The following is a 14,260-nucleotide window of genomic DNA, read 5'->3' on the forward strand; positions in this document are numbered from 1 at the left end:
CCCAGTCATTCTCCCACCCTGGTCATTCGTCTGACAAACATTTATTAAGCACCACCGAAAGCATTGAGCTAGCCTGGAATGGGCACTAGGGACTTAGTGGTGAATAAAGCAGACCCTTAGAACCTCTCACTGAGCACAACTGACTTTTCTCTGCGCTTTTACTCAAGACCAGCACTGTCGCTGTTTCTCAGGACTCTTTGACCTCATCCAACTCATAGCCAGCCTTCACAGCCCAGCTCAAAGCCTGCCTTCTCTGAGAACCTTCCCACAGCCTCATGACCCTCAGGATGGGACACCTCTTGCCTGATATCCTGGTTCCCCTCATTTCAGGTATTTGAATTGACCTCACCCTGTCTGCAAACCTCCCTGCGGGCAGGCTCTAGACTTTACTTCTTCCTTTCCTAGTTAACCTCCACCTCCACACACACATTCCAGACTCATCAAGGGCTTTAAATAATGACTTTTTATTAAGGCAGACACAAGTAGGCTTCAAGAGCATTTGAATCTTCAGTTTGATCTTGGATGCAAAGAAACTGAGATCTCATCCTTCGTTCTTTCATCTGCAACCCAAGCACCTAAGCAACTTGCTTCCTACCTCTCGGTTTTATTTTTCCTGTCCTAGAGCAGACAGGGAGACGTGAAAGTTACAGATAAGGGGTTTATTGCCCAGGGGTCCCTGGGTCACAGGAATGCCCAACTTCAGAGGATGGCTCTGGTCCCTATTTCTAGTCTGGGCAGATATTCTGCTTCCGATCCTGGCAGGATGCCCACCTCCAGGACAACATGGGAAGTCTTTCTGAGTCCAGCAGAGGACCCTGGGGGCTGGGTTGGAGGCTCTTCTTGACTTCTGCTCTCTGGCAGGGCAGGGGTTAATGGTGAATTGCAACATATCTCTAGCCTGAGTCACCTCCTACTGACACTCCCCCCCAGTTTCCCTCCCTTGAAGTCTTATAAAGAGGACCAGAGACTGGAGAGTGAAAAGAGCTAGAGGGAAGAGCCCCCCCCACCTAGCCCTGCTCCTTCAGACTCCCAGGATTCTCAGAGCGGAGGGCACAAACTCTGAAGCTCTTGCCTGGTGGGACCATGAACTGGCAGCGGCTGTGGCTGGGCTTCCTACTCCCACTGACCGTCTCATGCCGGGCTGTGGGGCCTGGAGAGAAGGAGGCAGCTGTGGTGAGTCTCCTGGGAAAGCCAGACCCAGGCTGGGGGAGGGATGGAGGAACTGCTCCTTAGTCCCATCCAAGCCGCTCTTCTGACCTACAACTGCCTGCCCTGCCCTTCGCTCCTCTAGTCCATGATCCACCCCTACCCATCCCTACTCCCTCCCCTCATACTCCCCTAAGATGCCTCTCCTTCAGTCCTTCCACATCTGTCCCCTCCTATCCTAATGGGCTGTTAGGTTATGTAGAAGCTTCACCCAGAGACTAATCCCCTTTTGATTTTATCTGCTGACCCCTACCCTCATCATAGGATTACTTGTTGCAATATGGTTACCTACAGAAGCCTCTAGAAGGACCTGACAACTTCAGGCCAGAAGATGTCATAGAGGCGCTGAGGTGAGAGATTGTAAGGTGCATGCCTTCAGGGTCAAGTTCACAAGATCTTTTTCTCTTCTCACCTTTTCCATTCCCCAGGCCCATCTCTGCCTGCCTCACATCCATTTCAGGGATCCAGAGAATTCGTGGTGGGACCAGGGGTGAGAGGGGGAGTCAAGGATGAGGGCACAGTTATTGGATTTTCCTAGGCCCTAAGCACTTCTTTGGAGGCTCCATCCCACATTATATCCAAAATACTATTATTTGGTCACATCCTGCAAGCAATGTAATTTATATGAGTTGGAGCTGAGTTGTTGACATGATGTTGCCTTTCAAAGATATTTAATCCAGCATTTATTTCTTTCTGTTTTGAAGTTTTCTTTTCTTATTTTCGGTCTAATGGGTGATTTCTCAGATATGTTCCCAGTCCATTGAAAAGCCACAATACTTGTGGTACATGATGGATGAAATTGCCCCAGAGTGGGTAGGCTGGACTGGGAATGGGGTGTCCAGCCAGGAGGGGAGAAGGCAGAGGGAGGACGGGCCCTCAGGTGGTAGCAGTGGTGAGAGAGTCTCAGAGCAGGAGTAAGACATTTCCCAGGGCAGGAGGAGGTTAGAAATTCCAGTAGAGGAAGAAGGCAACACCAGAGAGCAATTTACCCAAATAAGAGAGTGAACACAGGGAGGTGAAGTTGGAGTATTGCCTTCTATGCAGAACAGAAGAGGAAGGCCCAATTATGAGGACTGGATCCTGGAGTGATCCCATCACCTCCAGAGCTTTAGTGCCATTCTCAGTCATTGCGTTGGGCAAAAGGGGACCAAAGAGCTATCCCCGTTTCTTAGTCATTCCAGATGCCCCTGTCCTGCTGGACCATCCCTCTCCATCTTTCCAGAGCTTTTCAGGAAGCATCTGAGCTGCCAGTCTCAGGTCAGCTGGATGACGCCACAAGTGCCCGTATGAGGCAGCCCCGCTGTGGCCTGGAGGACCCCTTCAACCAGAAGACTCTTAAATACCTGCTGCTGGGTGAGAACTGAGCCTGGGAAAAGGGGGGGGTCATGACTCTGGAGCACAGGTGACATTGGGACAGTCTGGACCAGCTCATCGTTGAATGGATGGTAATCTGGCAATTGACTGATCACCACTTGCCTGGAAAGGTTGTTTCATGGCTTTGCTGAGTGAGTGCCCACACTCAGGGGAGCTGTCCAGAGCTGGCAAAGGTATCTGTGCTTCTAATCTATTTTTTGGTTCAATAACCAGGCCACTGGAGAAAGAAGCATCTGACCTTCCGCATCTTGAACCTACCGTCTACCCTACCATCCTCAACAGCCCGGGCAGCCCTGCTTCAAGCCTTCCAGTATTGGAGCAATGTGGCTCCCTTGACCTTCCGCGAGGTGAAGGCTGGCTGGGCTGATATCCGCCTTTCCTTCCATGGCCGCCATAGCTTGTACTGCTCCAATTCCTTTGACGGGCCCGGTAGGCACCAGCTCTCAGCTCTCCCACCTCACAGACCTCTGTCTCCTTGAGTCAGTGACTCTGGAAACTTAATGTCAGGCTACCCTCCTATGCTCAACTGCACCCTACACTCTCCAACCACCTTCTAAAATTCCCTTGGGGAGCAACATGTCATCTCCCTGGGGCCTTACTGCCGGGGACCAGCCCCAGCTGATCCAGGGTATTCGAAGGAGAGACGGCCTAGGCGACTATTTATATGCTAATTAGAGATATAGAGAACAATAGAATGAGGATAGCTCAGTAGGAAAATTCAGTGGAGAAAAGAAGCTGAGTAGCTTGGTTTACGCGGGAGACCAATAAAACTTCAAGACAAGAAGTTTGCACCACTTACGTAGGCCGCAGGCGCCCTCTCGAATAGCGGAAGGTGTCTCACCCTAGACACCTTCTCGAGTGGGTCTTAGAAGCCCAGGCATGATTAGTAAGCGTGGTGGGTTCCGCGCTCCAGATGGAGACTCAGCTTTGAAGGAAGAATGACATGGGGAGACCAAGCGTTGGTGAGCAAGGCCCATAGCTTTATTTTTAACAGGGGCTTTTATACCCTAAGTTACACATAGAGGATAATAGGGGATGCAAAGTCAGCAGTCTTTGGTTCTTATCAAAAACCAAGGTTTCTTTCCTGCAAATGTATCGTATACAAATGGTTTAGGTGATTTACATCATCTTCTGGCCACAAGGCCTACTAACATTTTATGACTCTTGACAAGGACTTATCAACAAAGACTTACTTTCTCTAAGAGTAATTATTTCAAGGTTTGGCACCATCTTCCAAAGATAAAATTGCATTCCTATAGGGCGGATGTGTAATGGGTTTACAACAAAGAAAGAATTTATTACCTTAAGGGTCTAAAGTTACTAACACCAAGGCCACTACTTATTTTTTCTACATACCCACTATTAATTGATACATATTCAAGGATACAATTCAGGGGATGTGAAAACTTGGCAACAAGCATTGACTCATCAATGAAATCCTTTACTAGTTTATTCTGACAGTTTTTAACTCTCTGAGAGGCTCTAAGCTATTTGAATATCTTAGGCTTCCCATGCCTCTCGAGGCTGGGAGACTGTAAACAATCGTATGCATAGCTGCAGGAGTCCGGGTAAACTTGTCAGGCGAGTTAGAGAGCCATCAGAGGGGTTTGGATTTAAACACTCCTAATTGCCCAGGAACTTTATTAATTGGAGCTGTAAGTTAACTCTTTGACACAGAGAGAGAGAGAGATGGTGGTAGGGGACAGCCCCCAGTAAAGTCAGAGGTGAGAGCACAAAGCAATAAAGTAGGCAGACTCTGGTTTTTGGGGGGAAAATGCTCGAGAATATCCGGGGGACTCCTGAGGCTCAATCCCGCCTTTGCGTATGTCGAGCCTCCTTCCTCATGACCTTTGTCACGAGTGGAATGCCTCACCGGCTCCCCGCATCTCCCCCTTTTTTATTTCTTAAAACAGCCAGATGTAGCTCAGTCGCGAGCCTCTGAATGCTCTGCCGAAGAATCCTGACAATACAAGGAAGAATTGTTATTAGAAATAAAATTAAAACAGCCAACGTAGCATAGCCGAGGAAGGTAGACAGAATATTTTTCCCTGAAATGTAGTTAGAGAAAGTATGGAAGAAATCATTTGCTGTTCCAGCGGCAGTAAAATCTAATCGGGAGTGTTCCAGGGTTGCTATTTGATTGTGAAGTTTCCCTAAGTCTAAGCTAATGTCAGAGCTGTTCCAAATACCTGAAATATGGTTTTTAATCTTTTCCCATTCAAAATCTGTCTCATTTACTTTCAGGGGTGTTACACATATCCACCGGTAGTCAGCATGACAGGACAATGCCATTTTCACCTTTAAAGCCTGCAATTCAGTCCCAATATGTATTACTGCTTCCTCTAGGGCGTCTACCCTCATCTCTAATTTTCTGTCTATAGCTTCCTGTGTTGCCAATGCTAAAGAAACATTTTTGGACATAGAATCAACATATTGAGCAGTATGCACTTGTTGAGTCAATGATATTGCTGCCACAGTAACAGAAGTAATTGCACTTATCAAAGCTGCTATTCCCAAGATAAGTAAGCCTACAAACCGTCGTGTTCGCATTAAATCCTGCAGTTGTTGTAATACAGCAAGAGCATAATTCAATAAGTGGTTACATCATAAGATAAGGTGGACGTTGTAACATTACAAAGGAGCAAACATATTGAGGATTTAAACAAGATGAGAGCATACATTTGTTCACAACACCACCACAAAGGAGCAAACATTATATTGAGGATTTAAACAAGATGAAACAAGGAGCAGCTGTAGGCATCGGCTCGGCGGAGCAGTGTCCGCAGCATCAGGAGGCAGAACGCGAACGGCAGGCTGTGGGCCGCGGCGTCTACGGCGGGCGGAGGGGCCGGGTTCGCGGACTCGGGCTAGCCGCCGCCGCTTGGGCTCTGGCGTTTTCCTGTCGCCGGCGGGAGCGCGCTGGTCTGGACTGCATTCCGCGGGCGCGCTTTCCTCTCTGGCCCTCACTCGCCGCACAGACTTCCTTGCTCTAGGTCGCGGGGTGCAGCAAGGAGGGTGCGGGGCGCCGCTGGCGGCGCGGAGGAGAGAGCTGACTGGGGGAGGGGGAGCGAGCGAGTGCGCGCACCGCGAACCTGGTCTTTGGGGAATGTGACATGACGAATTTTTCTGAGATCTAAATCGGAGAATCTGCATTCTGTAGAAATATATAAGCATACCCTCTCCTACAAGTTAGCAACACATCTGGCCTTTTACACTCTCCAGTAAGGAGGTCTTTTTACTTGACCAGGGGCCGAGTCGTAGCCTGTAATTCAGGCATCTAGTGTCTCATCATTGTAGTCTGCTCCTGTGTGTTTACCTTTAAGTGATTAATTACAATTTGGACATAACTTTACTATTTGTCCAGCTGTTTTCCTAGGGATATGTTAATTTAGGTCTAATGTTTAATTTAGGTCTCTGTATAAATTTAAATAATAAATGTATAACCTCCTTATCTCATTTTGGTATACAGACATACCTAAATGTAAAATGTATTTATATATGTATTTATATATGGCAACAAGTATAAACTTATTGACATATAATATATATAAATCAATATACTTGAATTAATCTTTATAATTAATATATTAATTAATATATATTACAGCAATACAACACGTACACAGCTAATACCAACCAACACAAACCAATGTACTGTAATAATACATGTCACACATATATAATTATACAGTATATAGAACATATATCATCACAGCACATCAATCCATACCAATCAATATCAGCCACACACACATCACATTACTGCAATATATATTTAATTATACAGTATATATATATGTGTGTATATAGTATGCATATTAATTTATATACAAATTAAGTATAGATCTATAAGTAGAATTAGGTATACCTTTATTATATTTTATTTATACCCATACCTAATTAGGCAAACTGTAATTAGGCAAATATATTTATATTATGTATTTATAACAATATATAAAGTATTGTTAAATGTACCACCTGTATAGCATCCCCACCTCACATACCACTTTCTCTAATCCCACCAACTCATTTTCAGTAGTATGTGTTGGCCAGGAGCTGGGCCAGTCTTTCCCAGCAATGCTAAGAGACGTCTGTTCCTGTGTCTAATAGCCCTGACATTTTATTCTCTGGAATTAAAAGATCTTTTAAAGGCCTTGGAGCTGTAATTTCCTGCACCCAAAAGGCTAGATCACTAGATCCAAATGTTTTGTGGCTCTTAACTTGAGAAGTCAAGTTTTTTCTTGTCTGATAATAAGGTAAAAGCAAAGGCTGTGTTACTCTTTGACCTTTATTAATTTGTACAGTTTTGTTAGGTGGTGAGATCAAAACTTTTAATTTTTCCAATATAATCAGAATCTACTACACCATGCACCACCGATTTTTTTTTTTTTTTTTTTTTTTTTGAAAAGAAAGCGAGCTATGCCCCAGGACAAATCTTACAAAGTCCAAAGGTAGGGGGCCAGCCACTCCCGTAGGAATTGGAGTAAGCGGCACATCAGGGGTTAATATTGTTGCTAAATCCCCTTGCGGTTTCGCTTTTCTCCTAGCCTGGGTGAGACCCCCCTGAGGGGGTTTTCTAAGAAGCATGCTCTGCATATTGTGCACGCAGTCTGTTTTAAAAGCTCCACTGTTCAAAAAACTTTTATCTTCCTCAGGCTTAGGCAACGCTTTGAGAGGCTTTGGGGGCAAAGTGGGGAACTCCTGGGTCCTGGGAGGCACAAACGGAGGCGGTGGCGACCACCTTAAATCAGAAAGTGGTGGATAAGTTTTTTTTAAAGGTTTGTGCAAGCTCGGCCGCAGCGTCCTGTAAGCCCTCTCCTTCCTCGGGAGGTAAAGCACTTTCTCCCTCCTTTTTTTTTTTTTCCAATAGCAGAAATTATGATCTATGCAGAAAGTGGAGACTCACCACCATCTACCACTATAGCCTCCCTCAAAGGCTATTTAACAGCCTCATGACAGGGGTCCAGGACATTTCTAATCATATTTCACAGAGCCAATAAACATTTGTCTATTCTTAGATGCAGAGAAACCCATTTTTTTTTAATTTTTTTTTTTTGAGAATATTTTTATTTATTTTGTAACCTCTTTACCCTAGCTAAACTATAGAGGGGACTAGAAAAGAAGCCTCAAGGTGAGGATCAAATTTATCCTCGGGACTAGAGAAAACCCTTCTCCGGGAAACTCCTAGAGGAGGCCCTTTACCCCCACACGGAGGAGAAGGCATGGAGGGATGGGAGCGTCCCGTATTTCTCTTCTCCTGCTCCGGAGATCCTTTAACTGTTTGGTGACTAAATCTTACAAACTGTCTGATCGGGGATGTTTCCCTCAAGCTCTTAGGAGCGGATGGTCTGACAGGGGAAGTTTCTCTTAGGCCTTTTGGGGCATCTTTGTTTAAGAGATGCCAATCTCCATCAGAGTGATATTTAGCTGTTATCTCGCCTAAATTCTCTTTTTGTTTGGGGGAAGGCTGATCTTGTTCCTCATCCCTATCTTTAGGTTGTTCTTGAGTAGTCACGGCTGCTAACATTTTTCTTAGTTGCCGATAGTCAGACGGGTCTTCGTTTTTCTCATTTTCCTCAGGTTTAACTACAGTTTTGACCTCATTTTCCTCTTTAAAAGTTACTCTTTTAGATTCAGGGGCAGGTTTAGCTACAGCATTTTCTTCACTGTCACTTTTAAGATGTACTTTTTCTGAATCAGGGGCAGGGTCTAAGACATCTCTAATGATATTCCATAAGGAAAAGGCGTCATTAGGCACCTTTTCTGAGCCATGTTCGGCATGGTAAGTTTTTAGCTGTTTTCCTACTTTTTCCCAGACATCTAAGTTAACAGAGCCTTCGTCTGGAAACCAGGGACAGTGCTCTTGTACAAATGAAAAAAATGATTGAATGGCAGATTTTTTAACTTTGATTCCTCTTTTACCTAATAACTGTAAAATTACTCCTATAAAGAGCTGTCTTTCATTTGATTCAGTATTACCCATGTCAGAAAATTAAGTATAGTAAAAGATTTTGCTTTAAGCTATCAAAAGATCAGGCTTTTCTTTGGCCTTTTAACTTCAGAAACTGTTTTCTCTCTCTAAGTCTAACTCTTTAACACTTTCAACACTTCCCACTCCTCTCGCCCTGTCTATCCTACAGGGGGTCCGCGGCACCCTTGAGTGGGGTCCTAGCCGTCCCGAACACTGGAAGAACAATAGGGCTGGTGACCCAGATTGTTCCGGGGGGAGGAACAGTAGGCTGATGGCTCAAACTGTTCCAAGGGAGGAGCAGTAGGGCTGGTCACCCAAACTGCTCCGTGGGGGAACAAGAGGGCTGCTAACCCAGTTGTTCCGAGAACGGGGGGCAATAGGGCTGGTAACCCCAATTGCTGGGAGCTTACCTTCGAAAATCCTGTATCGGGCGCCACCTGCCGGGGACCAGCCCCAGCTGATCCAGGGTATTCGAAGGAGAGACGGCCTAGGCGACTATTTATATGCTAATTAGAGATATAGAGAACAATAGAATGAGGATAGCTCAGTAGGAAAAATCAGTGGAGAAAAGAAGCTGAGTAGCTTGGTTTACGCGGGAGACCAACAAAACTTCAAGACAAGAAGTTTGCACCACTTACGTAGGCCGCAGGCGCCCTCTCGAATAGCGGAAGGTGTCTCACCCTAGACACCTTCTCGAGTGGGTCTTAGAAGCCCAGGCATGATTAGTAAGCGTGGTGGGTTCCGCGCTCCAGATGGAGACTCAGCTTTGAAGGAAGAATGACATGGGGAGACCAAGCGTTGGTGAGCAAGGCCCATAGCTTTATTTTTAACAGGGGCTTTTATACCCTAAGTTACACATAGAGGATAATAGGGGATGCAAAGTCAGCAGTCTTTGGTTCTTATCAAAAACCAAGGTTTCTTTCCTGCAAATGTATCGTATACAAATGGTTTAGGTGATTTACATCATCTTCTGGCCACAAGGCCTACTAACATTTTATGACTCTTGACAAGGACTTATCAACAAAGACTTACTTTCTCTAAGAGTAATTATTTCAAGGTTTGGCACCATCTTCCAAAGATAAAATTGCATTCCTATAGGGCGGATGTGTAATGGGTTTACAACAAAGAAAGAATTTATTACCTTAAGGGTCTAAAGTTACTAACACCAAGGCCACTACTTATTTTTTCTACATACCCACTATTAATTGATACATATTCAAGGATACAATTCAGGGGATGTGAAAACTTGGCAACAAGCATTGACTCATCAATGAAATCCTTTACTAGTTTATTCTGACAGTTTTTAACTCTCTGAGAGGCTCTAAGCTATTTGAATATCTTAGGCTTCCCATGCCTCTCGAGGCTGGGAGACTGTAAACAATCGTATGCATAGCTGCAGGAGTCCGGGTAAACTTGTCAGGCGAGTTAGAGAGCCATCAGAGGGGTTTGGATTTAAACACTCCTAATTGCCCAGGAACTTTATTAATTGGAGCTGTAAGTTAACTCTTTGACACAGAGAGAGAGAGAGATGGTGGTAGGGGACAGCCCCCAGTAAAGTCAGAGGTGAGAGCACAAAGCAATAAAGTAGGCAGACTCTGGTTTTTGGGGGGAAAATGCTCGAGAATATCCGGGGGACTCCTGAGGCTCAATCCCGCCTTTGCGTATGTCGAGCCTCCTTCCTCATGACCTTTGTCACGAGTGGAATGCCTCACCGGCTCCCCGCACCTTACCAAGCCTGTTTCTTTGAAGCTTATGCCTTCTTCCTTGGCTTAAGTTCCTCTGCTCAAGGCATACTCCAGGGAGGAACTGGAGTATGTTCCCAAGACAACAGAGTGACTGAGAGGTAACAGGACAGAGCGATGGGAATCCGTGAGAGATCAGGGTTGTGGCAGGGAAATCTGAAAGGAGTGAGAGGTGTCCAAGAGATAATCAATCTACTTGGGGAGATTTTAAGGGAATAGAGTAATTGGAGTTTATAACAGGCAAGGGATGCTCCACCCTAGGAGACTCTGATCTCCTGCCTGTCTACCTTTGCCTTTTTCCAGGGCGGGTCCTGGCCCATGCCGACATCCCAGAGCTGGGCAGCGTACACTTTGATGAAGATGAGCTCTGGACTGAGGGGACCTACCGGGGGGTGAACCTGCGCATCATCGCAGCCCATGAAATTGGCCATGCCCTGGGGCTGGGGCACTCCCGATACACCCAGGCCCTCATGGCTCCTGTCTACGCTGGCTACCGGCCCTACTTCAAGCTGCACCCTGATGATGTGGCTGGGATCCAGGCTCTCTATGGTCAGTCCTTTCCCCTAGTCCTCACGAGGGTCAGTCTGACCAGTGTCTCTTCAAGCATAAAGACACAGGTCTAATCTTCATGGAGGGAAATGGCTTGGCTTCTTTCTCTTCCTCTTGCCACGTTATTCAGGCTTCTTCATTTTCAGGAGTTGTTTTTCTTTTTTTGGCCTCATTGCGTGGCTAGTGGTATCTCAGTTCCCCAATCAGGGATTGAACCCTGGCTGCAGCAGTGAAAGCCTGGAATCCTAACCATTAGGCCCCCAGGGAACTCCCAGGAGCTCTATTTCTGACACTTCCAGGTCTAATCTTCCTTCTAGACCTCTCTCCTCCTACACCTGCTCTAGTGGATGAAGAATGAACATTCCAGAAATCCCCTCTCTCCCTTTCTGCTGCTGCTGCTAAGTCGCTTCAGTCATATCCGACTCTGTGCGACCCCAAAGACGGTAGCCCACCAGGCTCCCCGTCCCTGGGATTCTCCAGGCAAGAACACTTGAGTGGGCTGCCATTTCCTTCTTCAATGCATGAAAGTGAGAAGTGAAAGTGAAGTCGCTCAGTCGTGTCTGACTCTTAGCGACCCCATGGACTGCAGCCCGCCAGGCTCCTCTGTCCATGGGATTTTCCAGGCAAGAGTATTGGAGTGGGGTGCCATTGCCTTCTCCGTCTCTCCCTTTCTAGTACCTCTCAAAACTAAAACGTGTCTCCTGCTGGTATCAGTGTGATCTTTTCTCCCACCAACGAAAGCTCTCCAGGTTTTCATTTTCCTCTCTATGTGACCTCTGAGCTTAACTTACAGTAGGAGAGTGGGGAAGCTATTGCTCTGAGTTCTTTTCCTGAGCAGTATTATGTTACCTTGCAGGCAAGAAGAGCCCAGAGATAGAGGAGGAGGAGGAAGAAGACACGGCACTCCCGACTATACCCCTAGTGCCCACAGAACCCAGTCCCATGCCAGACCCCTGCAGCAGTGACCTGGATGCCGTGATGCTAGGTAAGACCCTTTCCCTCCAGGCTTGTAGGCAGGCAGTGGGGCATGCTGCTGACCTTGAGACCTGGACAAATGGGAGTGACATGGGACCTCAGGGTGATCAGTGGAGGTTAGTCTCTAGGCAGGGGTTGGTGGCCATGGATGGAGGCAGTGACCTGGAGAGGGAGGATTCAGAGCTAAATTCAAGATGGGCCAGGCAGGACATTACCTCCGTTGTTGCCCTGTGAGAGCCATTAAACACATCCGGAAATACAGCAAGAAGGAGAAAACAGTCTTGACTGGAATGTCTATTAGAGAGGGTATTATACCCACATGGAAGTACAACTTGGAAGCCACCTGGAGTAGAAGGTGAGGTCCCTAAGTGGGAGCAGCTATCCACAGGGCTGATTTGCTGTGAATGACAAAGGAGAGGCTGAACACTTCTCTGCTCTTAACAATCCTCTCCTTGAATGAATATTTGGGGAATCAGCCTGCCTGAGATACCCAGAAGTCTTTATTTGACTGCTGTCTTAAAATAAAAATTTTTTTGGTGGCAGCAGGTCTTTGTTTCATCATGTGGGATAATTTGTTGAGGCACATGGTCTCTCTAGTTGTGGCTCAAGGGTTCCAGAATCCATAGGCTCAGTAGTTGTAGCACATGGGCTTAGCTGCCCTGAGGCATGTGGAATCACCCTGGACCAGGGATCAAATCCGTGTCCCCTGCATTGGCAGGCTTATTCTTAACTGCTGGACCAGTAGGGAAGTCCCGATACCTGTCTTTTTGACTTGTTGACACACCTCCTGCTCTTAGGGCCCCGAGGAAAGACCTACGCCTTCAAGGGAAACTATGTGTGGACCGTGACAGATTCAGGATTGGGTCCCTTGTTCCAAGTGTCTGCCCTCTGGGAGGGGCTCCCAGGAAACCTGGATGCAGCTGTCTACTCTCCTCGGACGCAATGGATTCACTTCTTTAAAGGTAAGGGCACTAGTTTACACTGTGCTACTGGAGGAGGGCCTGTGATTAGAGATGCCATAGAAGGAGGGAGGGATGAGAAGTTTCTAGAGGGTGGAACGGAGGAACTGAAAGTTATCACCTGGGGACAGAGATGACTTGTTCTTTCCTTATATGCTCTCAGGAGACAAGGTGTGGCGCTACATTAATTTCAAGATGTCTCCTGGCTTTCCCAAGAAGCTGAATAGGGTAGGACCCAACCTGGATGCTGCTCTCTATTGGCCTATCAACAAAAAGGTGTTCCTCTTTAAGGTACAAAGCTCAAAGGAAGGGCAAATCCTTCGTAGGAGGGGCAGGCTACCTCCCATGGAAAAGCACAGACTTGCTCTGGAAGGAAGTTCTGCAGCTGCCATGGGCTGAGAATAGACTTCGGTGGGGGTGGCGGCGGGTTCTCTAAGCTCTCTCGTCATCCTTCTCTTCTCACTGCTGACCCCACACCTAGGGCTCTGGATACTGGCAGTGGGATGAGCTGGCCACTACTGACTTCAGCCGCTACCCTAAACCAACCAAGGGATTGTTTACAGGAGTGCCAGACCAGCCCTCGGCCGCCATGAGCTGGCGGGACGGCCGTGTCTACTTCTTCAAGGGCAAACAGTATTGGCGCCTCAATCAGCAGCTTCGAGCAGAGAAAGGCTTTCCCAGAGATATCGCCCACAACTGGATGCATTGTCGTCCCCCAAACACCACTGCATCTGATGGGGACACTGATTCCTCAGTCACAGGCACAGACCATGCAGCCACAGGATAACACTGGATACCATTTCCTTGGGCCATAGAAACACCTTGAACTCTGGCGGCTCACCCAGAGATACAATCTTGGACGTTATCCCCTCAGTCACAGACTTCAGCACCCTTTCATTCCCTGGTAATGTCACTCTCTCAGAGGCCTGAGACCTCAATCAAATGTCTGCTGCAGCACAAGCATGAACCATGGACCTCAAGTCTCTAAATGACCCAGCTCCAGTCACCACCTCCCTGTACTCTTTCCCTCCTGGTCAGTGACTCTAACTCAGCCTCCAGCTCCGTCCATTTCTCCCCCATCCTAGATAGCACTTCCAACTGTGTCATTTTCTCTCTGGAGGACATTGGTAGAAGACAGACATCCCTCAGGTGTTTAGCTGACAGCAGGCCACAGCTGGGAATGCCTGGGTCCTGTTCTTCCTAGATAAAGAACAAGGAAACAGCATGGCCAGTAAAATGAGCAATGGCTTTGGAATCCTTGAGAATCACATCAACTTGCTTGTGACTTTGGGCAAGTTAATTAACCTCACTAAGCCTCAGGTTTCCCATCTGAAAAATAAGGTTAACACCAATCCCGCAGGGTTGTTGCATTAAATGAAATACTGTGTGTGAAGTGCCTGGCACATTTGTGCTTAATAAAGATTAACTCCATGTTCACAGGGCTTCCCAGGTGACTCAGTGGTAAAGAATTTACCTGCCAATGA

At 46.8% G+C, this 14,260-nt stretch overlaps 1 protein-coding gene across 3 annotated transcripts; it reads left to right on the plus strand.

Annotated features, from left to right (window-relative positions):
- Positions 1-965: 965 nt before the first annotated feature.
- MMP19 (matrix metallopeptidase 19) lies at positions 966-14,169 on the plus strand. 3 transcript variants are annotated; one of them, XM_061416925.1, is made up of 10 exons: positions 966-1,173; positions 1,471-1,556; positions 2,429-2,559; positions 2,794-3,009; positions 10,597-10,842; positions 11,699-11,827; positions 12,615-12,779; positions 12,940-13,067; positions 13,258-13,537; positions 13,624-14,169. In XM_061416925.1, the coding sequence occupies exons 1-10, from the start codon at positions 1,084-1,086 to the stop codon at positions 13,704-13,706; spliced, it is 1,554 nt and encodes a 517-aa protein (XP_061272909.1). In that variant the 5' UTR covers positions 966-1,083; the 3' UTR covers positions 13,707-14,169. The 3 variants fall into 3 exon arrangements, with proteins under 3 accessions (XP_061272909.1, XP_061272907.1, XP_061272908.1); XM_061416923.1 differs by having other exon boundaries at positions 13,258-14,169; XM_061416924.1 differs by lacking the exon at positions 966-1,173 and having other exon boundaries at positions 1,470-1,556; positions 2,379-2,559; positions 13,258-14,169.
- The last annotated feature ends 91 nt before the right edge of the window (positions 14,170-14,260 follow it).

The sequence above is a fragment of the Bos javanicus genome, chromosome 5 (genome assembly GCF_032452875.1).
Source record: "Bos javanicus breed banteng chromosome 5, ARS-OSU_banteng_1.0, whole genome shotgun sequence".
NCBI lineage: Eukaryota > Metazoa > Chordata > Mammalia > Artiodactyla > Bovidae > Bos > Bos javanicus.

What these genes read in the sequence shown, in the direction of transcription:
- MMP19 (XM_061416925.1), top strand. Translation starts at nt 1,084, where the DNA reads ATGAACTGGCAGCGGCTGTGGCTGGGCTTCCTACTCCCACTGACCGTC. An exon ending in TCTTAAATACCTGCTGCTGG is followed by an intron (nt 2,560 to 2,793) that starts GTGAGAACTGAG and finishes TTCAATAACCAG; the next exon opens with GCCACTGGAGAAAGAAGCAT. An exon ending in TGGGATCCAGGCTCTCTATG is followed by an intron (nt 10,843 to 11,698) that starts GTCAGTCCTTTC and finishes GTTACCTTGCAG; the next exon opens with GCAAGAAGAGCCCAGAGATA.